The sequence below is a fragment of the Enoplosus armatus genome, chromosome 13, assembly GCF_043641665.1.
Source record: "Enoplosus armatus isolate fEnoArm2 chromosome 13, fEnoArm2.hap1, whole genome shotgun sequence".
NCBI classification, from domain to species: domain Eukaryota; kingdom Metazoa; phylum Chordata; class Actinopteri; order Centrarchiformes; family Enoplosidae; genus Enoplosus; species Enoplosus armatus.
Window position 1 is genome coordinate 10252658 of NC_092192.1, and position 23931 is coordinate 10276588.

The 23931-nt window shown below is 41.7% G+C and overlaps 1 protein-coding gene across 10 annotated transcripts in view; it reads left to right on the top strand.

The window, feature by feature from the left end:
* LOC139295718 (transcription factor COE1-A) overlaps positions 1-23931 on the top strand; it is a 79969-nt gene that overhangs the window by 38906 nt on the left and 17132 nt on the right. For 4 of the 10 annotated variants that reach the window (XM_070917964.1, XM_070917963.1, XM_070917966.1 and 1 more), the window contains exons 7-11: positions 15307-15388; positions 16593-16703; positions 18089-18095; positions 18242-18375; positions 19963-20089. In XM_070917964.1, the coding sequence (XP_070774065.1) occupies positions 15307-15388; positions 16593-16703; positions 18089-18095; positions 18242-18375; positions 19963-20089 (461 nt within the window). Of the gene's footprint in view, positions 1-15306; positions 15389-16592; positions 16735-18088; positions 18096-18241; positions 18376-19962; positions 20090-23931 lie in introns of all 10 variants that reach the window. The other 6 variants (XM_070917961.1, XM_070917958.1, XM_070917965.1 and 3 more) reach the window with 2 other exon arrangements.

Below are 23931 nucleotides of genomic sequence, written 5' to 3' on the forward strand. Positions count from 1 at the left end.
AAACAGAGAGGGATAAAAAAAAAAAAAAACTGTATGCACACAGCCTGTACAATCTTGGTTTGTCTGAGTGGGAGCTAATTAGTGGTTTATGCTCTGCCATTCTTTTACACTGGGGGACTTAGCATAACTCACACCCTCACACATATCTACAGTGATATTTGTCATCATGATAACATCCACCCATGACAGAGAACAAAGGGGGTGAAACTGTTAATTGAACGAAGGCTCTAATTAAATTGGGTCATGTGTTTTTAAATTATTAATTGTTTTTCTTTGTTTAATTGATTGAGGAAGAAAGAAAGACAGACAGCGCTCGAACAAAGCTAATTGCTATTGAATCTTTTCAACAACCAGTGGCTATTTTCACAGGGGACATTTTGACATGTCATTGTAGGAAAGGCACATTAAAAATGGGCCGTTGATATATTGATATATCACAGTAAAGTTTCTCATGACACCCTCTTGTAGTTGGTGTAAACAAATGACACCTGCCAAGAGAAACAACAGTATCAGTCGTTTCGGCAGAGGTGCCCAAAAACAACCTTTGTTTTTGTTCAAGCCCTCTAGTGGCTGTAGAAATCATGACGGGAGTTAAGGAGGAGGTTGCGTCAGACTCTGAAACCTCAGTTCATTTCCCTTTTCCAGCCAACAGCCAATCTTGGTTTCTCTTAACCGTGACAGTAGTCCTTCCTTAACCATAACCATGTGGTTATTATTGTAACCGTGACGACGAAGGTTCCCTAACCTTAACAAAGTAGTCATTTTTACCAAAACCCCAATGTTTTTCTAACCTTAACTAAGTACTTATTTTAGCACAATGTGTGATCTTTCCACAAACCTAAACAAGTCGTGTATGTGACTGAAACTAACCAAGTGCTCGAGTCAAGTGATGCTGTTCTGCTGAGAGCGTGTGGAGTTTGCATGTTCTCCCTGTGCCTGCGTGGGTTCTCTCCGGGTACTCCGGCTTCCTCCCACAATCCAAAGACATGCAGGTTAGGTTAATTGATGACTCTATATTGCCTGTGTGTGCACATGAATGGTTTGTCTGTCTCTATGTGTCAGCCCTGCAATAAACTGCAAAGGATAAGCGTTTATAGAAAATGGATGGATGGATGTTCATATGTAATGTTAGTGTAAACAAATGACCCCCTCTGAGGACAAACACCAGTGGTATTGTTATTGCTGTATGTCTCAAAATTTGTACCAAAGCACATTCCTTTTCCTGCCAAAAATAAGACCTCTTCATTCAAACATGTTCTCGTCTGTTTTAGGATAAATCTGTTGGAAGTGATCTGTCTATTTTCCCAGTCATTTGTCGCTTCTTCCACTGAGAGAAACTGTGTGAATTTTAGCTCTGATTGTGCTTGAAGCACTCTTTCTGTCTCTGCTGTGAAACAGGGAAAGTGATTTGTTTTGAATTTAATCTGAATCTGAATACAGCATGGAAGCTGCCAATCATATTAGCAGTGTGAGAAACATTTAAAATTAGAATAAATATGACTTGTAGGTGATGATGTAGCACTTTTGAATGGTGCATAATGGTGGCGTTCTTCTGAAAATCTGTCTGTTACTTTAGATGTAAAGACAAATTAGCACAAAGTGAGGAGAGAGAAGTGAAGGAGTGCACATTTGTTTCTATTTTCATCATTATCCCGCCCTCTGTACTCCTCCTGAGTGGAGCTCCTTGTTTAGGAGCTCTGGCTTGTTTTGTAGTCGCAGCGTCTCTTTTCTTGTTGTTTCTTCTTTTTTTTCTTTTTTTTTGGTGTTTTTGTCGTGTGTCTTCCTTGTACTTCTTCTTCTGTGTTCTTGATCCATGAGGTGTTGTGAGTTGTTTTGTCTGGTTAATTACCTACACCCCAGTTGGGAGGTGAGTGTTTGACAGTTGTCAGCGCTGTGTGTGTGTGTGTCTGTGTGTGTGTGTGTGTGTGTGTCTGTGTCTGTGTGTGTGTGTGTGTGTGTGTGTGTATGTCTGTGTGTGTGTGTGTGTGTGTGTGTGAGACAGAAAGAGGAAGCATAGGGAAGGTGGTGTAAGTCTGATTGTATTGCAAGACCTCACTTATGTGACAGCGTGTAGACATGACGAGTTTGCTGTTGTTCAGGTACTAGTCAACGTTGCTGCCACTCTCTCTCTCTCTCTCTCTCTCTCACACACACACACACACACACACACACACACACACACACACTGTGAGAAGTCTCCCATTGTACTCCGTCTCTTGCTGTCTCTTGCTGCCTCTCTCTGTGGAGGTAGTATTTCTTTGATCACAGCAGCGACACTGATTAAAAGGAATGATGCCTGTCGTGAAAGCAGACGTGTTCATAAGACTAAAGGGGGACAAGGTGCCATCTTTCTCTCTCTCCCTTCCTCGTTTTCTTTATTTCTCTCTTCCTCACTTCTGGTTTTAAATACTCATCTTATTGTCAAGTTAATTTGTCTAGTGTTGGTGATGCAGTCTTCAGTGTTATGTATGTGAACATGCTGGTGTGTGTGTGTGTGTGTGTGTGTGTGTGTGTGTGTGTGTGTGTTCCTGCATGCTAAGCGGTGTGCCAGATCAGGTAGTTTTGAACAGGACAGCAGAGCCTGTCTCCTTCTTCCCCTTCATCTCTCTTTAACAAGTTCATTTATTCATGAGTGTGAACACACACACACACACACACACAAACACACTCGCACGCACACACACACACACACACACACACATATACACACACACACACAAACACACTCGCACGCACACACACCTTGGTTGGGTGGCAGGAGGATAGACTGTTGGCAGATGAAAGAGAGAGTTCCTGAGCTGTTGTTAAATAGTCTGTCAGCATGACACACACACACACGGCCGCATACACTTGCATTGAAAGTTAGTGGGAAAAAGATGAGCCGCTTTGTTTTCAGATTTATAGATTTTAATTATTAAAAATTTTAAAGGGAGAAAATAATAAGCATTAATTATTCATAAACGGCATGTTAATTGGTTCTTGAATATTCAAAACAAAACAAGACCATGAATATTCAGATGTATAGAGAGAGGATTAGAGAGCGCAAATGAAGAAAAACATGCTCTTCTAATGAGAGGAAAGGCAAGGAAACGAGGAAGGACAGGAGAGAAAGGAAGAAAAGGAATAGATGGGTGTGAGTATGAGAGAAGAAGAGCACACTGTAGAGGAGGAGAAAGCTAAAGAGGAGAAGAGGACAGAGTGAGGAGAGGAGGGTAGAGAAAATGAGTAAAAATGAAGAAGGAGGGGAGGCGGTGCTGTGGGGGAGAGAAAATGAGACGAGGCAAAAGCGACGATGAGGAGAGAAAAGCAAAAGGAAAACAGCAGAGAGAGTCAGGGGGGTCTTTTGTGTTTTCACCATGATGGATGACAGTGTTGACTAAACGAGCTAAATTAGAAGCTTTTTCCTGCAACTCTGTTGAAATATTATTAACACGCAGCAACTTTAGTGAAACATATGATTCAGCTGCACATAATGACCTTGGCTATTGATTTGGGAATAGAGGCAACGGCGGTGCTTTTGTACTGGTAGAGTGTGTGTGTGTGTGTGAGTGTGTGTTGGGGGGGGGGGGGGGGGGGGGCTGTATCACATGCTCAGTTGCAATGCAGGTCTCTGTTATATTCTGTCATTAAAACATTAACTCCTGAAAGGCCTTAATATACACCCTCTCCTACACACACATGCACACATACACACAGATTTAATAGCTTTAATTAGCCGGGCATGCATCCGGTCTTGTAATTAGCTAATAACAGCAACATGTATGTGGTTAATTAGCGGTAGGAGGTGCTTGTGAGCTGACACTATTACTAGACCTGCTGCAGATATAACACTACAGCTAAAAAGCCACTGCTAGCTGAAAGTACATGAGCAAAAAGATGTTTTTTAAAATCTGAAAGTACGTGTGTCAGCAGTTTTGTATAATGTTTGAAGTCTGTATTGTTAATTCAACATGTATCATAATAATATTGTGGATTATTATTATCATGTCCACTATCTAATCATCTGTACTCTCTCTCTCTCCTCTTTTTTACGCTTCCTCCTGCTCTCCCGATGCTGCTGTGATGCTGTGTCTACAAAGGTAAGAGAAGTGTGGTTTTTTTTGTCTTACACTTTTTGTCTTTAAAGGAACATTACATCACTTTAGCTTAATCCCTCCATTACGCATGAAAAGGAACAGATTATCTGAAGAGCTTGTCATCTTTCTTCTCTTCTCTTCTGTTCTCTTCATCCTCCACTCTCAGCCCTCCTCATCCTCCACTTAATTGGTGCCCCATCAACCCGTTAATCAAATTACTTCTGAACCAAAATTGACAGTTTTCATTAATTATAAAGGATTATTCTAATTGCAATTCAAATTTATTCATTTACAACAGACGGCGCTCAGTAATATTTCAGTGAATTAGCATATTAAATGGAGTGGTTCCTACATTAGTTATGGTAATGTATGCATATTTCCTTATTTGGACCGGGTGAGCCATATGCATGCCACACGGGCAGTTTATGTGTGTGTCTGTGTGTGCGTGCGCGCGCAGGTGAGGAACCTCGACAGCGGTTAATTTGTTTGACAAACGTAGCGGGAGTTAAATCCTCCGACCTGCCCCGTACATCCACCTCACCTTCTCTCTTCTCTCTTTTTCCTCTCTGTGTTTCTTCCCGGCCTCGTCTCAACTCATTTCTTTTTCCTTCCCTCTTTCCGTTAAGGTCACAAATTACCCTTTAGAGGTTGCTATCCTCCAAAAGTGAACCTTTGCTCAATTTAGCTTTTTCTTTCTTCTTTTTTTCTTTCATTAGTTTCAGTTATGAGTTTTCATGGAAAATGGCAAAAATACGTTGTGCTTTTGGTGAGGAAAGCGAATTCAATCATCACTTCCCTGTTTCAGTATAAGATCCACTGTTGAGTAGAGTCTCAGATGTCCAATATACAAATCTGAGACTCAGGAAGAAACTGGGAGAGATACCAGATGCAAAGAGAGGAAAGCTGAAACGATTTGTCGCAGTTAATGTTAAAGGGGCAGCTTGAGTGCACAGTCAGTGTCCAGATCAGACCAGAACAGAGCAGAAGAAATAGTGCGTTTTGCTAAATATTTCATTCCACCAGGATGTTGTGACTAAATAAGATATCAACCCTTTAAATAGACTACACACACACATAGCGTAATGCACACATGCACACAAATGGATGCAGCACATGAATACACTGAAACACAGGATGCTACGTCTTAAATCTACAATACATCTTATACAGTACGTTTGGTTTCATCATTTTCTTTTCCGTAGTAAGGAAACAATTTCCTCTCTGAGATAATTTGATATTCACAGTTTAAATATGAATACACACACACATGCGCACAAGTATAAATACAAGCACACACTTGCGTGTGACCCTCACAAAAGTGTTTTCTGATCTCTAAGGTTTGGTTTAAGCAACTACAACTATGTAGCCGGTGGAGACGGGATGTGAGCAGCGGTCTCCAGTGGTGAAATCATAGGAGGTTTTTGCGGCGCTGTGACAACTTCATGATACTTTGGCCTTTTCTCCTGAGAGACAACACTTATCATTTGCATGACCAAAGGAAGTCGTTGTCAGCAAAATATAAACAGATGACAAACACAAGCATATGTATGGTGTTTAGATGAAGGAGTGGACACAAGAAGAGACAAAGAAAGAGTCAGATATGGAAAGAGGAGCAAGAAAATCCAACCTGGAAGCAACACACACATGACATCTCTCAGAGGAGAAGAGTTTTATAAATGCTTGTCTCAATCAGTATCATTACGACTGAGAAATCCCCTTTGCACTCAGTGTGTGTATATATATGTGTGTGTATTGAATGAGTGACTGATGGAGAGAGGAGGAGACAGGAGGAGAGAGGAGGAAGAGGTTCCTGTCAATATCACTCCCTTCATCGCTCCCTTCCTCTCCTCTCTTCCTCCCCCCCATGAATTATTTGTAAGACCAATGACAAAGGAACACACACACAGTCATGTTTCCATCACTTCAGAGGACATTACATTGACTTACATTCATTTCCTGGAGACTTACGCTAACCTAAACCAAAACCTAAACCTAACCTTAACCTTAAACCAAGTCTTCACCCTAAAATGTAATGATTTACATTGATTTGCAATGTGGGACTCACACTGGGGGGACAAAACGAAGGCGAGATTTATTTAACAGATTTATGTCCCCACAACATGAGTAATAAATGTCCACACACACACACACACATTCACACACAGACAGCCCTACTATTTTAGTTCATCTGCCTGCAGCACTACAGGTCACTGGTACTGTTGCCTTGTTACCAAGACTGTGTGAGTGTGTGTCTGTATTTGTGAGGATAGTTGGGGCAAAGGTGTGTGTGTGTGTGTGTGTGTGTGTGTGTGTGTGTTCAGTAGTGGTGATAAACTATGTTTGTGTGTGTGTGTGTGTCTGTGTGAGAGCAACAGTGAGAAGTAAAAAGGAGAGAGAGCATGATCTTTAGATCGATTTGAGGTAAGCTGTGTGTGTGTTTATGTGTGCGTGTGTGCATACATGTTTGGCCCAGAGCTAGCGATCCTTTAGCTGCTCACCCTTCACTCACTTCCTCCCCCCTCCTTGCCTCACCCCTCTCTCTCCTCTGCCCCCCCCCCCCAAATCAATCCCTCTCATCTATAATTCAACAGTTTGCCTTCAGCCTTTAAAATATACACCACAGTAACCTCCTCCCTCCCTTGAAGTCTGTCTAGCCCCTCATCTTTGCCCTCCTCACTGTTCTCCCCCATTTCTCTCCCTCCGATGAGTAAGACCTCTGACAATATTTGTTTGAAGGTAATCATGTTGTAGTTTCATCTTGTCATGGCCCCAAACTGGCATCCCAGTGCCACAGTCCTGGTTAATATCTTATTAAGGGTCATTACGTCCGTTGTGACTCCTGTTCGGCAGCATCACTGCTATTCAGGTATTTAACAAAGTTTGAAGCAATAAAGGCAAATAATCACTTCATCTGCATATACAAGTGAATCTATGGGTCGAAGTAGCTGAAGATAATTCATTGGTCTGTCTCTCATTAGGTCTTTGACAATTAAACACAGTCAACACTCCTGAAGAAAACATAAAAACACACACAAGACAAAGATTTGATACTGACTTAAGATCTAAAACAGAACTGATTTCAAAGGATAATTCATGTTTATTAGGTTGTAAAATGAAAGGAAAACTCAGTTGTGATTCTCCATCACAGTTTACAGACTGAATTCATGCTTTAGCTTTGACCAAGAGAGCAAAACTGTTGTGCACACATTCATAGTTTTCCTTTTGCAATGGTTTTCTGTCTGTGGAATTTACCCCTAAATGAAGTGGTTTGGATAATCTAGTAAATCTGTTGGCTTGTTTACAACCTGTCTGACCGCCTGACCGTTCATGTTTCTTCCTCCGTTGGCCAACACTACAAAAATAAAGCCCTAGTTGTAATAGGTCGTAATTATTATTATTCTTAGCAGTGAAAGGGTTGTTTTCTGTTTTTTCATCGTTTGACTGTGGGAGCGAAACAAACCTGTGCATGGAGTTACAATACAAAACAGCTTCGTTCCGATTGTCAATTCCTGTACATCAGTATATAGGCATTTAATACACAAATGAATGATCATATTAACTCATCAAGACATAACTGTGTCTGTAAATGTACTGATAATCCTTCACCCTGTACAGTTGCTGCTTGTGGCCCATAGATAATGACTGTGTGTGGCTGTGAGCGACACTGTGCTGCCTTGTCACAAACTGATGACATCAGTGTCACCTTGACATGTAACAATGATGTAATGACACTTGTACAGGTCCACACCAGTGCTGAACAAGTCGACTGTACAGGTTATTAATACTCACTTTATCTCAGCCCTGGCAGACAGAACAAGCCCCCCTCATAGACATCATACAGGCCGGCTACCACCACCCCGGCCTGCTCTGTCATTTAAATATGCAGAGATGACAACAATGACAGCATTAATAGTAATGATAGCAATATGAAGCTAAGCCCTCATCATCATCATCATTAGCATATCTCCAGGGAGATGAGCTGTGATTGACAGCTAGCTGGGTGTTTTTTGGGGCTGCAGCTCAGCTATCAATTACCTCTGTGCATATCAACCATCATTATGTAAAATAACTCCGCTTCGCTCGGCTCTGCTCAATTCTCTTAAGTCTTGTTCCCTCGCATAACTCTCTTTCCCTCTCCCCGTGCACCCCCCTCCTCTGCCTTTTTTCTTTCTTTTGCACTCCATTTCGCTCCCGACCACTCGCCCCCCTTTACTCACACTTTCTCCTATATGTCTGGTTTCTTATTCTCTCCACTCCTCTTCCACTGCTCTCACACTCCTGTTAATTTCAGCATTGCTCATCCATGATGGCTCGAAGCGTGTGCATGTGGACGTCTTCCCAGGTCCTTTTTTGTTTGCAAATGACAGCATGTTTTCAGGTGCTGAAGTTACTTTATAGAGTTCTGGTGAGTCTGAAGCAGAAAGAAAACAGATACACAGGACTGAGAATGGTCAGGAAACAATCCACAGTATAGGTGTTACATACTCATTGTGAGGTTTTGTTGTCCTTGGATCATACTATAACGGGTGTCAGGTTGACATACTGTGTGCTTGTGGAACTGAAATGTTTGGACACTTTTCAAGCAAAAATGCCAAACATTTGCTGTTTCCTGCTTCTCAAATCTGAGCATATGCTGCTTTTCTGTGTTTTATATCTTTAAAATTTTTTAAATCTTTCTGTTTTGAACTGTTGTTCCACCAAAAAAAGTGATTTGTTATCTTCAGCTCCGAGAAAATGTTGTGTTTACTCTTTTCTGACATTTAATTAACCAAACGATTAATTAATTAATCAAGAAGAATTAAATCAATAATGGAAATAATCATTAGTTGCAGCCCTATGTGCTTGAAAGACATTTAATTAAACCTCACATCATATAATCTGATGTGAGGTTTCACAGCCGCATGTTTGGAGCAGTTATACCAGCTTTCAGTTTGGCAGTGGCAGTATAGTTTCCAGGTTATGCAAGACTTGGTGAAACTCACATATTATTGAACCAAGACTCAAGTGGATTTCCAGTTATCCTTCCAAGTCATCTTCTTCCTCAGATTCCTCTCCTTGCTTCTTTCTGTCATTTCAATCTCCCTGATCCTTTTAAAAACTGGAAAGGTACCACACATTGGGCCTGTAACTCTGAATTTGGTGACACAAACCACAACAAACCTGACTCCTTATTTGTTGTAATCCTTCAAATAGTGTGCTTTGATTACAGGGACTGCCCCTGCACTGTGGTTGAAGCCCTGTATTAGCAAGCATTATCTCTGCAGAAGTGCTCTTAAACAAGACACTACAAGGGCAAAGAAAAAAAACAAGCATTTCCTCCACAGGAAGCAATAGATTATCACATTATTATTGCGATAACAGCCGAATAGAGGGCGTTATAGTATTTCCTATCCTTGTTTTTCCTACTGCATGACTACTCAGATAGCAGGCACAGGGCCCAGAAATGCTATCTGATGTCATCACACTAAACAATAACAAGCACTCAGTGTAAACAGGAAACAGGAAGTTGATCTCTGACAGATCAACAGACTGAGAGGGGAAACAGATTAGAAGGAGAAGCATGTTTAACAGAAAGGGTGGTCAGTAATACTATGATTATAGTGGCACTAGCTCTTATCCAGAGTGACATTTTAAATAAATGTTTTGAATCATATTCACACATTGTTTGCATTGTTTTCCTCTTGGTGCAGAATGGTGCTATTTTGTGAAGCGTGCAACCACCAACTGATCAGTTACTGGCAGTTACGAGAGGTACACAGGCTTTAGCAAGTTGTTTCACACACATGCACGTAGAGAAAGACAGTGAAAAAAATCATCATTCTGTCAGAAAGCTCTGCCAGGAAACTTGGCAGGCAGGTGAAATAAGACATCTAAAGAAAGCAGGGAGACAGAGAAGAGACAGAGGAGGCAGCAGCAGCAAAAGCACTGATCTGTTGTTCAGTTTGTCTGCACTAACTGACTGCAATTTCTCCACCTGTCAGCAACAACTCACCAGAATGCTGTGTGTGTTTGTGTGTGTGTGTGTGTGTGTGTGTGTGTGTGTGTGTGTGTGTGTGTGTGTGTGTGTGTGTGTGTGTGTTTTGAGATTTTTCGTTTTTTTTCTCTTCCAAAGCAGCATCGTTATTCTTGGCTCAGTCGAATAGCGAGTCTTTAGGGAATAAGACGGACACAGACATTCAGTCTTAGACACTCACACTCTTTTTCACACACACACAGCACAAGCAGGAATTCCCCCGGATGTCACCCTTGCCCTGTTGGCATTGTAACTGTTTAAATGACAGGAGAGTGGTCGCAACAAACTCACGTAATCCTCTTTCCTCATTCTCTCTTCCATTTGTTTCTCCTTCACACTGCATCCCATCCTCTTCTCCTATGTGTTCCTCTCCCTCTCTCTCTACATCCCAACGCCCTCTCCATCCCCTCTCTCTGTCACTTCCTGTCTCACTCTTCAGGTCTGTGTTAGCCCTATATATTAAATATTAATGTCAGTTGTGCTCTGAGCCATAATTGCCATCTCAGCCTCTGAATAATGGATGTAACTGTGCCGTTCACTACTACACCATGGCTAACAGGCTAAAAAAAAAAAACAGCCTCCAACTGTGGTTTGCTACATTACTCTGGCTAACAGCCTAAATAACACTAGCATCCTGGCGTGGTCGATTACATTATCATGGCTAACAGTAACAATAGTAACTACAAAGCTAAAAAAAAAACCACTAGCACTCAACTGTGGATGACAACATGAGGCTATGGTCGACTACATATTTACAGGCTAAAAGAACTAGCATTGCACTGTGGTAAACGTCTATACTGTGCTTAACATTTACTGAATGGTTGTGTTTCACTGCCTCACCACAGCAGGAAGCTCTTACCAAAGTTACAGCTTGAAGAGCCAGGTATTTTAACGCTAACATGTTAGCCATGGCTGTTGGTTTGTGTGATGTGGGATTCTTCTTCCCCTCAAATGGCCAAAAAACAGACATTTTGACTTCTCATAGCAGGTAAAACACAGGTGTTATTAATTACACTGAGGAAGACTCCAGTAACCTTTACTTCCTGCAAAACAAAACATATCCAAAACATGCAGTAACTGAATCGGTGTCAGAGCCTATATGTTACAGATTTGAATAAGCCATCATATTTCACTGATCATAACACAAACCTTATATGAATGAATATGAATCATTTAAAAAGCACATACTTTACCATGAGTAGCAGCTTAAATAAAGTTAAATAAATGTGCTGTCGTGCATGAGAGCGCCGTACTATAACACAAAGGCTGCTGCTGAGGCAAACATCTCTAACCTTTTCTTGTGTTAAAAAAAAAGAAGAAAAGAAACGAGACATTATTTGGTCAGGGGACTTCCTGTACCATTCTAGCGAGATTTTCTTCAGATTTCTTCGAAGGAAAAAAACAAATCTACAGTATTTCCCATCTGAATTATGCTCACGTGTGTTGCATTGTTGGGATTGTTGTACGTGTCCCCTCATACACCTGCAATTAATGTTTGCCTTTTTTTAAGCCATCAACACCATCTCTCCGTAACCTTAACCACGTGCTCTTCTGGCCTCAGCCTCACCATACCTTAGTTTAGCCATAGTCTCCCATAACAACAACCTTTCCCTAAATGTAACAGTAGTAGTAATGCACAGATATTGTAGAAAGTGAATATTTTTAAAATGTTGGCATGTGCTTGGCAGTCACCACGTAAACCGACAGGCATGGGGTGTCTGGTGGACTAGTGGTTAAGACGCCTATAAATACAACATCAGTTGTTGCATGTTATACCCATTTCTTTCTCTCTTCCCATGATCCCTGTCTGGATCTTTACTGTCACTACGTAATAAATGCAAAATGCCAAAAATAATAGGGTGTAAAAAGATAATAATCTTGTACTTGACTTCGTTCTTTCTTCCTGCTTTGTTTCTTTCCATCTTCATTTATTTACTCTCCGCTTACTACCATTCTCCAGATGGTGTGTGTGTGTGTGTGTGTGAAAGAGAGAGAGTCTCTTTGTGTGTTTGCAGCAAGCAGGACTGGTGTCGGGTCAGCTCTCTGAGTGTGGTACTCACAGCATAGCAAAGGTCAACAGCGCTGTTATCACTTGAACATGATCGGGCCTCGGAGAGAGGCAGTGAGATAGAGGAGAGAGGGGGAGAGTGCTCCCCTCCCCCACAGTCATTCAGACTCTTATAATTGCCTGGTTTAATTGGAGGCCTCTTAACGACCAGTGACTGGACCAGCCAATCAATTCACACAAGGTGTCTGTGTGTGTGTTCCTGTGTGTGTGTAGCTGCGGGGCCTTTTTGTAGCAGAGTTGATTAGGCCAGATGGGGTCAAGTGAAGGGGGAAGAGGAACGCACACATACTGCATTAAAATGTGGAATATGTTCCGCCGGAAATCAATGAGAGAAAACGCTCTCACAGGAAATAGATCGAGCAGTAGATGGAAATGTGAAAAATAACAAGCAATATCGCCAGATCATCAACGAGATAAGCCAATGACAGAGTGAAATGATTTGGTTTGTGAAAACACTGAGAGGGGGGAATTGATATTGTTAAATTGATGGGTGAGATGGGATTGTGGTGATGATGTAGGTGCAGCATTAGAGATGAGAGCCTTTCTCATTCACCTCTGAATGTAGCAGAAATAGGGTTACAGTGGCCGCGGAGCAGAGGTGGGAAATAAAGAAGTCCATTTACTCAAAGCACTTAAAGGAACCCTGTGAAGTCGTCAAACACTAGTACATGAACAGGTCCCTGTATTGTTTTTATATTGTGTTCTAACAAGTACGAGATACAAGTCTCCGCAGACTGCAGAGGGCAGTAACAGTCGGTGGCAGTGAAAGAGAAGTAGAAGAAGCTCACAAGCTAAAGTAAACAATGCAGGTTTAAAAACATTCAAAACAAAGGTTTTGCAAATGTTTTATGAGGTATGAAATCCATTCAACTTCTTTTTTTATGAATTTAGGATACACACAGAGCATTTTGATGAGAGATGTTGATTATAGGGATACACCCATCCAACTTTTTCTCTTCTGATACTGATTCTGATACCAAATATGGATCCAAAACTCATTTGATTTATTTTTATGTAAAGTAACATGAAGCCAGTGATTGCTGTGGAGCTAAAAGCAGCCGCCAACTCAAGAAACAATGAATTTTATAATGTCATTGACAATGAAACTAAATTAATGTGGATCAATGTGCTTATTTATACTTCTATTCCAGTACATTTCAGAAGCAAATACATTTTACTTACTGTAAGTTTGACTTGTAGCACCACCTGAACCAGCTCAGATAATAAAATACTGTTTACTCAGATTTAGCGCTGAAGTATATGTTATTTTTACTCAAGCTAGATTTTTAAATGCAGGACTTTTACTTAATGTGGAGTATTTCTAAAAGATCTGAACAGCTCTTCCACCGCTGCTTTAGTCTTTTCATAATTTAGGCAGATGAGCAGGGAGAATGTGTGAGCCTCCCGACCGCCTCCTTTACACAGAGATGTACAGCGGAGGGTCAGCTGAGGTGGTCGTGTTAACGCTATGCTAGTGTTGTGAGAAGGACTAGACAGTGGGAGGTCAGCAGGGGTCACCGTGGCTGTCCTCCGCTGTGATAGGCTGTCACCCGGGGGTGAGGGGTCAAGATAATTAGGCATGCAGAATCCCGGCGCCGGTGTTCTAACGAAGCCTGAGCTCGTTAACGCAGAGTTTTACACTCAGACCTGCCACTGGGCTGTGCTGCACCGTCACACACACACATACACTCACATGCGGAGTACATGTTTGTGCGCGCGCACACACACACACACACACACACACACACACACACACACACAAGCGCACACCTCTGCTTTGTTCTGGTGGTCCAGTACAAGGGCTGTCATCTCTTGAACAGCAGAGCACCAGGCTCTGCCACGAGGGAATGGAGGTGATGCAGACTTATGAAAAGTTCAAATTATTTAAGTACGCAGTTTAACTGTATTAAGATAAATACAGAGGGTGAACACAAAGTGATGAAACCAAATATAATAGCCCTGCAATTTCTGTGGAACTTATAATATTACATTACATTATATTACAGAGATGATTTAACTTGATGATCCTTCCTTGGGTGTCGTAGTTTCTGGAGTTGTTGTATGGGATTTATTTATCTATTCCTTGTACATTCAGATGTGTTTGTTTCTGTCGAATTCTACTCAATAAAAGGAAACTCAGGCAATTACAAAAGGACAAAAAAGTGCTGTTTACGAAAAAATAATGCAACTAAAAGAGGGAGAAAGAAAATAAAGAAATATAGTCTTGCATGTGAGGTTGTGCATTGGTGTTGCTTTTATCAAGCTGTAACACACACAGATGTAACAAACACATATGTGTGTCTGTGTTATTGTGTGAGTGCGCCTTGTTGGGTCTGTAATCCTGGCCAGCTGGCTCGCACCAAAACACAACCTGGATGTGTTTGTTAGCTGTTGATGGCCATCTGTGTGTTTGATTTATTCTGTAATATAGATTCATGACATATGGTCCCATCAGAATCTGATTCTGATTCTGATGGTCCTGTTTCAAACACCCAACATCAACATAGTTCACTTTAGTTAATGATTTGACATCAGGGTTAGCATTAGGACCCCCCCCCCCCCCCCCCCCCTTCAAGAAAGGTTTTAAAATCTGTCTCTTCACATGTTGAACATTGTTTTGAAATTGTTTCAAGCACTTTCGGTTTTTAAGCCATAATCTAAATACAGTTGCATTGAGGATGAAGGTCAAGTTGAACAAAGACCTATGGAAAAACTTGTGAGTCTTTGGGAGTAGAAGTTGAAGTTTGGATTCAGAAAACTATAAAACTGAAGGTCAGACTCGAGACTTTCCCAAAACTTCAACTGACTCACAGTCACATATTTTCAATGTGCCGCCTTTATTTGCCTTCTTGTATGTTCATCCAACGCCTTCATGTGGCATTTCAAAGCAGTCTCAGCTGGTGTGGATTTAAGAACAAAAAAAAACGGGTTCTACACATCCACAAGGAAATTCCACAAGGAAATTCATTTTGACTTTCCAACATTATGAAATATTAATTTCTCTGTCTGCATTTGGGGTTCTGTCTGTGCTGTATGCTGGAAACTGAGCTTGAATTCACATATCCTGGAGGAAAGCAACAGGGTAGTCTTCAAGCTGGTCTAATGTTTAACTGTTAACCTCAAATATTGCCTGTCCTCTCTGTCTACAGATTCTTCCTCAAGTTTTTCCTCAAGTGCAACCAGAACTGTCTAAAAAATGCAGGAAACCCACGAGACATGAGGAGGTTCCAGGTAGAAACCACCACACGTTTTTTATTTTCGTCATTTCATTCTCCCTCATCCTCAAGCTGTCTCTCTCTCTCTCTCTCTCTCTCTCTCTCTCTCTCTCCTTTCCCTGTGTTGTCTGTGGATATAACACATAATACTACACATAACTCTATGGTTACTGTAACACATAAACACAGGGATGTGTGTGTTTCTGTGTAAGTAAATAATCTATCAGCGCCTTTACAGGAAACACGAGGTCGTGACCCTGACTAGTCAGAACAGAAATATACACACAATGCAGGAGGGTGTTAGAGAGACAGAAAGAAAAGAAGAAGGGAAGGAAGAAAGACAGAGACTAGAAAGAAAGAAAGAAAGTAAGAAAGAAAGAAAGAAAGAAAGAAAGAAAGAAAGACAGGATGTTTTGGGGTTATGAATGAGATTTAAGGCAGTACAGTCTTTATTATTTCCTTATCTGCACAGCCACAACACAATCAGGAAGACACCACTTGAGTCCGAGTGGAGATACTAGACGTCCAGAAGATACTGATAGATTTATTACCATGGCACGTGTGTGTGTGTGTGTGTGTGTGTGTGTGTGTGTGTGTATGTGTGTGTGTGTGATGTGTGTGTGTGTGTGTGTGATGTGTGATGGCGTGTGTGTGTGTGTGTGTGTGTGTGTGTGTATTTCGGCTGGTGTGCTTCTTATATGCATGTTTGTTGCGTGTGTGTGTCTGAGATAGGACAGAGAGAGTCATATGGGTGCAAGTGTGTGACAGTATCTGTGCCTCTAATTGTGCAGCTCTATTGTAGTGGAACCAGAGAAGACAGCTCTGTTTCCCTGGGAGATAATTAAGGGCCGGACCCATCAGGAACTATTGAACAGAGGAGGATAGACACCACACACACACACACACACACACACACACACACACACACACACAGTTACAGTGACTTAGTGTGTGTTGAGTGTGATGGTAATAGCAGTGATAACGGGTTACATTTAAAGAGCTTTTCACAGTTTCACGCTTTTAATTCCTCCTTGCAATGATCTCTAGACCCCCAACTTTGTAATTCCTCATTTTGGTTTTCTTTTTTTTTCCCCCTTTGCTCCTCTCCCCCTTTTCCCTCCCTTCTTCCTCCTGTCTCACCCAACTCTCTCCTCTTTTATCTCATATTATCTCCAACCTCACTCTGTCTGCCCCCAATCCCGTCCCCTGCTTCTCTCCAGGTGGTGGTATCGACTACGGTGAGCGTGGAGGGACACGTCCTGTCAGTCTCCGACAACATGTTCGTCCACAACAACTCCAAACATGGCCGACGAGCCCGCAGGCTCGACCCTGTGGAGGGGACTCCGTCTTACCTAGAACACGGTAACACAAGAGTGTGTGTGTGTGTGTGTGTGTGTGTGTGTCTGTGCGTGAATGTGTGTGAGCGTAAGCAGCATGGCCACCAGATGGTTGATGGTTTAATCCTATCAGGTGATTCCTGCCCCTCCATCTGGCTAATCCAACCCACTACACACACACACACACACACACACACACACACACACACACACACACAATGCATGGTGTGATGCTGTGTGTGTGTGTTGCTAGCTCTAATATCATTATGCTTCTTTTCCAGACTAAGAGATGTTGTTGTAATTCAGATCAATACTAATAATCGCACACACACTTTGAGGAGAGTTGGCTTTTGACAGACGAGCTCTTATTGTTGTGATATGGGATTGGATGTGAGTTTATACACACACAACACTCGCACAATACTGACGTGACATAAAGCTGACCAGTATCCATTCAGTCTGAAGTATTATGATGCATACTGAACCTTCTGTGTGTGGTTTTTATCCATGTCATCTCATATCAGTCTGGCTTTAGGATAAACAAAAAGTAAATAAACATTACAGGTTCTGTCACAATTATGGTTGAGTATCACATTTCATTTAATAAAAGTATGAGCAAATGTTCCTCATCTTCACAGAATAATTAAAAAGTGTCTCTTTTAACCGCAATGATTGAGTAAATATGTTTTCTTGAGCGTCTCATCTGTGTCTCAGAAGGCATGCACAGATTTATTTGTTTTTTCACCTTGTTTGTTCCTGATATTTGGGAACAGTGTATGTTAAACACGGCGAAACACTAAGGTTCACTTACAAGGCTTCAGAGCTTTCAACTGCATCTCATGGTTCATGGAAATGGAGTTATAGCGGAGCTGATGTTTTAATTTTGGTCAACTGTTATTGTTTGTGGATGTGCTTTATAAATAATAAATAAATTGGATATATTATTTAGTCAGTAGTCAGTATACATTCAAGTGTATGAATGTATACTGACGTTCTGAAGTTCTGAAAAACAATAAATGATGGTGTGAAATTGAAAAGAAGAAGCTTACACTTCAAACTCAAACATCTGCACTTACTGTATGTGCTTTGTTTATTCTCTCATTGCACTCAGAAGAACAATCTCTACGGAGAAACCTCACTTCTAAAGGACCAATTGAAAAGGACTCAGCCTTTGAGTCGGCAGTGTGTTCAGTGTATAAGTGTGCTGTACTGATCTGGACCACGGCCAGAAGCAGAGGGGGTGTACCATGAAGAAATATGAGGTGCAGATGCAACAGGGATGAAAAGGCTTGAAGCCAGATTTCCCTCCGTGTTTAGAGGCTGATTTGTCTTCAAAGGAAACAAATGTTTTCCTACAACCGTGACGTGTCCAGTAAAAGAGTGAATGTTGATACTGTAGGTGTTATTCCACAACTGTTTTGTTTAGACGCACCTCAAATGCCAATACTCTTTTAATAATTGTTTCACTCCTCTTTATCCTCTCTCTCTCTTGGCTACTACTCCCTTCCTCTCTCCTCCTCTCCTCCCTCCAGGTTCAGCTCCCTGCATTAAAGCCATCAGTCCCAGCGAGGGGTGGACTACGGGGGGCGCTACAGTCATCATCATAGGGGACAACTTCTTCGATGGTCTCCAAGTCATCTTCGGTACCATGCTGGTTTGGAGCGAGGTCAGTTTGCCAACAATCATCATCCTGTCTCGATGTTGTTTCAACCCCTCGATGGTGTGTTTTTGCCCTCCGACCGTTGGAAGTAATTCAATATGAAAACATACTTTTCCTCATGGTCGGGCTCTTAACTGTGTGTGATCATGTGAATGTTTCTGTGTGTGTGTGTGTGTGTGTGTTAATGTTTGTCTAAATGAGGTTTGCCTCTCTAATGAGTCCCCACCAACAAGCGACCACCGCCCCTCTCTACCTTCTTCACCCACACTCCCTCTGTCTCTTTTTCTCTGGAATACTGATCAAATCAGCAGATTTTGATAGCCATCGGCTTAATGCTCACAAAAACACACACACACACACACACATACAGAGCTCACTACCGTACTTTTCCCCAGCACAACTCCTCTACAGTGTTTATTTGTCTTCTGACTCCACTCACCGTGTGCGCCGAGCGACCATGGCTCCCTTCCAACAACAACACCGACTGTGTGTGTGTACATGCTGGCATACATGGATGTGTGTGTGTGTGTGTGTGTTAAGAGCTGAGGGGTTTGTTTACAGTGTTGAGAGCCACACTTACACACACTAACATGTGTACAGAGTCTCAGTTCAGTTCAGTTCAAACTGACTCAGCTCTCAGGCGTTCCTCAGACTGGCTTCTAATGGATTTTGGCCAACCAAATGTTTCATTTGCACTCAACCTGATTATTGATTCCGAAGCGAGAAAGCACAGTTTGAGAAATTTGTCGGTGGAAAGTGATTGCATGTTTGCCAACTTCTGTTTGTCTGCAGCTGTCCCTCCTACCCACAGACTACCCACAAAAACTATTCTTGAAAACCATCCGTAAAAATGTGATGCCAAAAAGTTAGTGTTTGTCACACACGGCTCAAGACAATTATTCCCTTTCACCTGAGAAATTGTCTTGAAAGTAGCTTGTTGAGTTTTATTTTTGTGGCATGACAAACATTTGGTCCATCTCATGTGAGATTACAAGACACTGTTGTAGGTCAAACGTCTACCAACACACTCAAACCCAAAATAAAACATAAATCATAGCATTATATTCTATTTACAGGATTTCAATTAATTAATCTCCATGTAAAAGATGTCAAATGTATTCTACATTGGATATAAGAGTATCTCATTTTAGATGCTAGCTAAAATGAGAAAAAGGAAACTGTGTTTGCTGCAAACATCAAATTCAGATTCAGGACCTGTTATCAGACGGATGCAAAAATGCATCAAATCCAAATGTAAACACAGCTCACTTAGAGATGTCTTTCCCCACATTAACAAGTGCAAATGGAATTCACCTCCAGCCCACAAACTAAAATAAACTTTAGAGTGGAGCTCCAGCAAGAAAGCTCTTGCAAAACATGCTCAAAGAATAACATTACAGTAATGGTCAAAACTAGGATAGGATAGAAACAGTTCTTTGGTTGTTCGCTGCAGATGTGCGAAGAAAAGTTATTTCAGCGGAAGGATTTTTTTCGTCCTGACGCAGAGAGCCACATTATTTTGTCCCGATCAGGTGATGTGTTTTTGTGTACTGACTCTTGCCCCCCCCCCCCCCCCTTTCCTTCCTTCTCTAGTTGATCACGCCGCATGCCATCCGGGTGCAGACGCCTCCCAGACACATCCCCGGGGTTGTTGAGGTCACTCTGTCTTACAAGTCCAAACAGTTCTGCAAAGGCACACCAGGAAGGTTCATATACACAGGTAGGCCAACTGTACTGACACATACGTACACACTTGAACAAGCTCTTGATCAAAGTATATAAGTACAAAGTATTTTCTAGAGGGTATGTTTCATTTTTCATTTTTGGTTTTTATAAATGCGTGTTTGCATATATAAGAGCCTTTGCCTGTGTGTGTGTGTGTGTGTGTGTGTGTGTGTGCGTGTCTGCATGTGTGTGTGAATAACGTCTATGAGTTGCAGTTCACTCTCAGGCCAGACAGTGTTGAACTAATGACTGTAGATTAGTCAACATTAACGACCCACACTCGTTACAATGTTGCCATAATCAGAGGCTCGTTAAAACCAGCTACAATTACAACTGTCTGCTCTTTATAGCCCTCCATACTGAAACTATTAGTGAAATCATCCAGAACACCCAGTTGACTAACACGCACACACACACGTTAAACACACACACAAACACAAACACGCAATGTTGGAAAAAGAGTGTGTGATTTCTGACTGGATTGTTGATTGTGAATGAGCATTTTCCTGCTAAATTCAGCCGAGGACAAGAAGAAAGTGTGTGTGTGTGTGTGTGTGTGTGTGTGTGTGTGTGTGTGTGTGTGCACGCGCGCCCGTGTTGTTCGCACATATATGTGGAAATGGATGGAGGTGATGTGATGTCTGGTATTGATCCGCTCAACATGGCTCCATCACACCATAATGATGACGTCATTCACAGAGAGAGACAGAAGAAGAAGAAGAAGAAAAACAGCTGCTGTATAAATTCTTTGGGGGTACGAGACATTTAATGACCCAATTAACCAAAGATAAAGACGAGGGTTCAAACCTGATCAATGAAGATGAAAAAATAACTTACAATGAATAAATTGTCAGTTTTAATGTTGGTGTCAAGTTCATGAGAGCTCTAATATTCCCTGTTCAAAATGAAAAATGCAAAAGAAAGTGATGAGTTTTGCGTTTCAAGCTTCAAGTCATTTGTTGTGAATAAAGGCAAGTTTAATTCATGTGTATATATATTAAGTGTAACTCAATGAAATGAAAATGCAAACAGCAACAAATCACATGTAGAGAATAATAGTAGGAAATACAATAAAATGAAAATCAACAACAGAAACTAAGTCGAAGAGTTTGGCTGACTAAACAGAGAAAATAGCTCCACCTATCAGAACTCATTCAACAATGTAAAATGAAAGGAAATGGACTTCTCAGTTCAAAGTGCAGCACAAGAAATGAGAGCAACTATACAAACAAACAGACCCAGAATATTGTTTTTGTTTTAAATGTCTTGACGAAGACGTTAAGTTGTGTAACGTATCGTCTAAATGTCCCTCTTCGGTCGGTAGTTTCTTTGTACAGACAAAGCTTCTTGGTCTGTGTGCCTCCTTCAATGTTCTTCAGTCAAAACATCTTTGGTCTGACCCTGAGGCTAGCCGGCTGGTAATTGGTCCGTCTGGTGTCTAACTGCTTCTCCTATTGGGCGGAGATGACCTCCCGTGACCTCGCGATTGGCTGATCGCTTCAACATGTGACCCAGGAAACGCGATCCGTTACTGCGGTTGCCTGACCCCGCCTCAAGGTCGGCTTCTTTCTGGAAGTCACTGGTGAGAGGTCATGGCGGTGCGAGCTGATTGGCTGTTGTAGGTTTTTTTTCAGAGCCTTAGCTGTGGTTGCCTCTGGGTGTAAGGACTGAGCAATTAAACACACGCTCACAAGCACACACACACGCAAGTCTGCAACAACACACAACATAAACGCACACACAAAGCAGAAAGCAACTCTTGCAAAGGGTCATGTCTTACACAACTTACCACACACACTTTCAAACAGGGGCAGGAGTTGAAAGTAATTGTAAATCAGAGAGATATGAGGGAAAGATGGTGAGTAGTCTGGTAAACAGATGGTCTACCACATACATAAACACACACACACGTACACACACACATACACATTGTGCCGTATGGCTGCTTCATCGGCCTGGTGGGAAAAATTAACATTCTCGACATCACACACTCCTATAAACACACAATGGTACAAAGTAACAATCAATACACACACACATACATACACACTCATACAGAGCTGATTTATTGTCAATGCAGCTGCATAAGAAAATCCATAGCTCAGCTGTGGAGAAGAAACTTTTAGTGAAAGCAGAAAAAGCGTCACAATTTTAGACTCTCCTCTCTTTTACGAGCAATTTAACTTTCATTTTGCAGAGAGAGAGAGAGAATAAAAGAGATTGAAATAAAGAGAGAGAGAGACAAAATAAAAAAGACAGAGAGACGCATAAAGAAAGAGAGACAGAAAGGTGGACTTTTAAAACCAGATTGTAAAAGTATTGATCCACTCAGAAGTGGATCTCACGCATACTGACACACACATGCAGATACACACATGTACAAACACGCAGAGAGTCGCAGAGAGAAGAAGAGCTGGAGAGAAAGAGATCTCATCTCATAAGGGGAAGAATGAAGCAATAATTCAGTGGTATTGAACTGCTGGCTGGCCAGAGAATCGATCTCACCACACCTCCTCTCCTCCTCCTCCTCCTCCTCTTCTCCTACGTCTTCTACATCAACCCTCTCTGTCCTTTCACCCACCCAGCTTCACCCTTTTTTCCTCCCTTTTTCTCTCTTCTTTGCTGTCTTTTGTTTAAACACTTCCAAAAGATAACTAGGAAAACATCACTACTGTTTAATAAATGTACACAAGAAATCCTAGACATTCAGCTTCTACACAAACAAAATCTTTCCCTTTTTTTCTCTCCTTGCCACGTCCCCCTCTTCTCTTCGTCTGCCTCCCTCCTCTTTATTGTGAAACAGGAGTGGAGGGTCTGTCCTCATGAAACTTCTATGAGTATTGATCCGCGGGCAGCTCTGGACTCTGAGAGGAAGAGCAGGGCTGGAGGAAGAGTGATGGAGGAATGGATGGATGAAAGTGGCAGAAGGTGTAGTTAAGAAAGAGAGGGGGGGAGGAGAGACGGAGCAGAAGACAGCGGGTGGGGGTAAAGAGAGCAGGAGGGATTCGTGCAGAGATGCTTTCATGGGAAGCAGGGAGGCTGCATGAGTCGAGATAAAACAGGTTCAAGCCTCAGTTAAAGCCTGGTTAAATAAAGGTTGAATAATATAATAAATGAATAAAAATAATATATAATACATGTCATGCCTTCTCACTCTGGATTAGAATCAAAAGAGTAGCTGATTAGAGCGGAGACTGTCATTGGTCATAAAGTCAAGTTTAAGACCTCTTAGACGAATCAAGACTGTTGTCTCTGAGAAGAAATGGTGGAAGTAACGTGTCTCCCACTCACCGTGTTGTTTTCTCTTGACTACTGATGCTCTCTGTTAAATGACATATCGGTTATGATGTTTAAATGAGACAGAAAATAGCTAAACTAACGCACAGACGCATGCGCAAATTAACTGCACAACTGATTGTTATGTATGTCACGTATATTCATCATCCTCTTCAGCACCATGGACAGCTGACAGCAGGTTGACCTTTTTTCAAGTCTCTCTTAAAACAATACTCACATGCCAATATGTACGTTGAAAGAGTTACTGGACGCTGTAGTCGTTCTTTCTCTCCATACTGGCCATGAAGAGGTCCCTTTCTATTGCAAATCTGCAAATGCGCTCTGCAAAAATACTTTCTGAAGCTAATATGAAGTTTGAGCAGTCGGAGTTTGACTAATCGAGTGGGAATCTTCCAAAATTACGGACTTTTTATTACAAAATTCTTCTGTACAACTTTTAGCTTCGGATGAACTTTGTCCCCCGTCACTTCTGTTAGAATAGTGTTGGAAAGGCATCGCTTCACAGCCAGTATGGACAGGAGGAATGATTACAGCATCCAC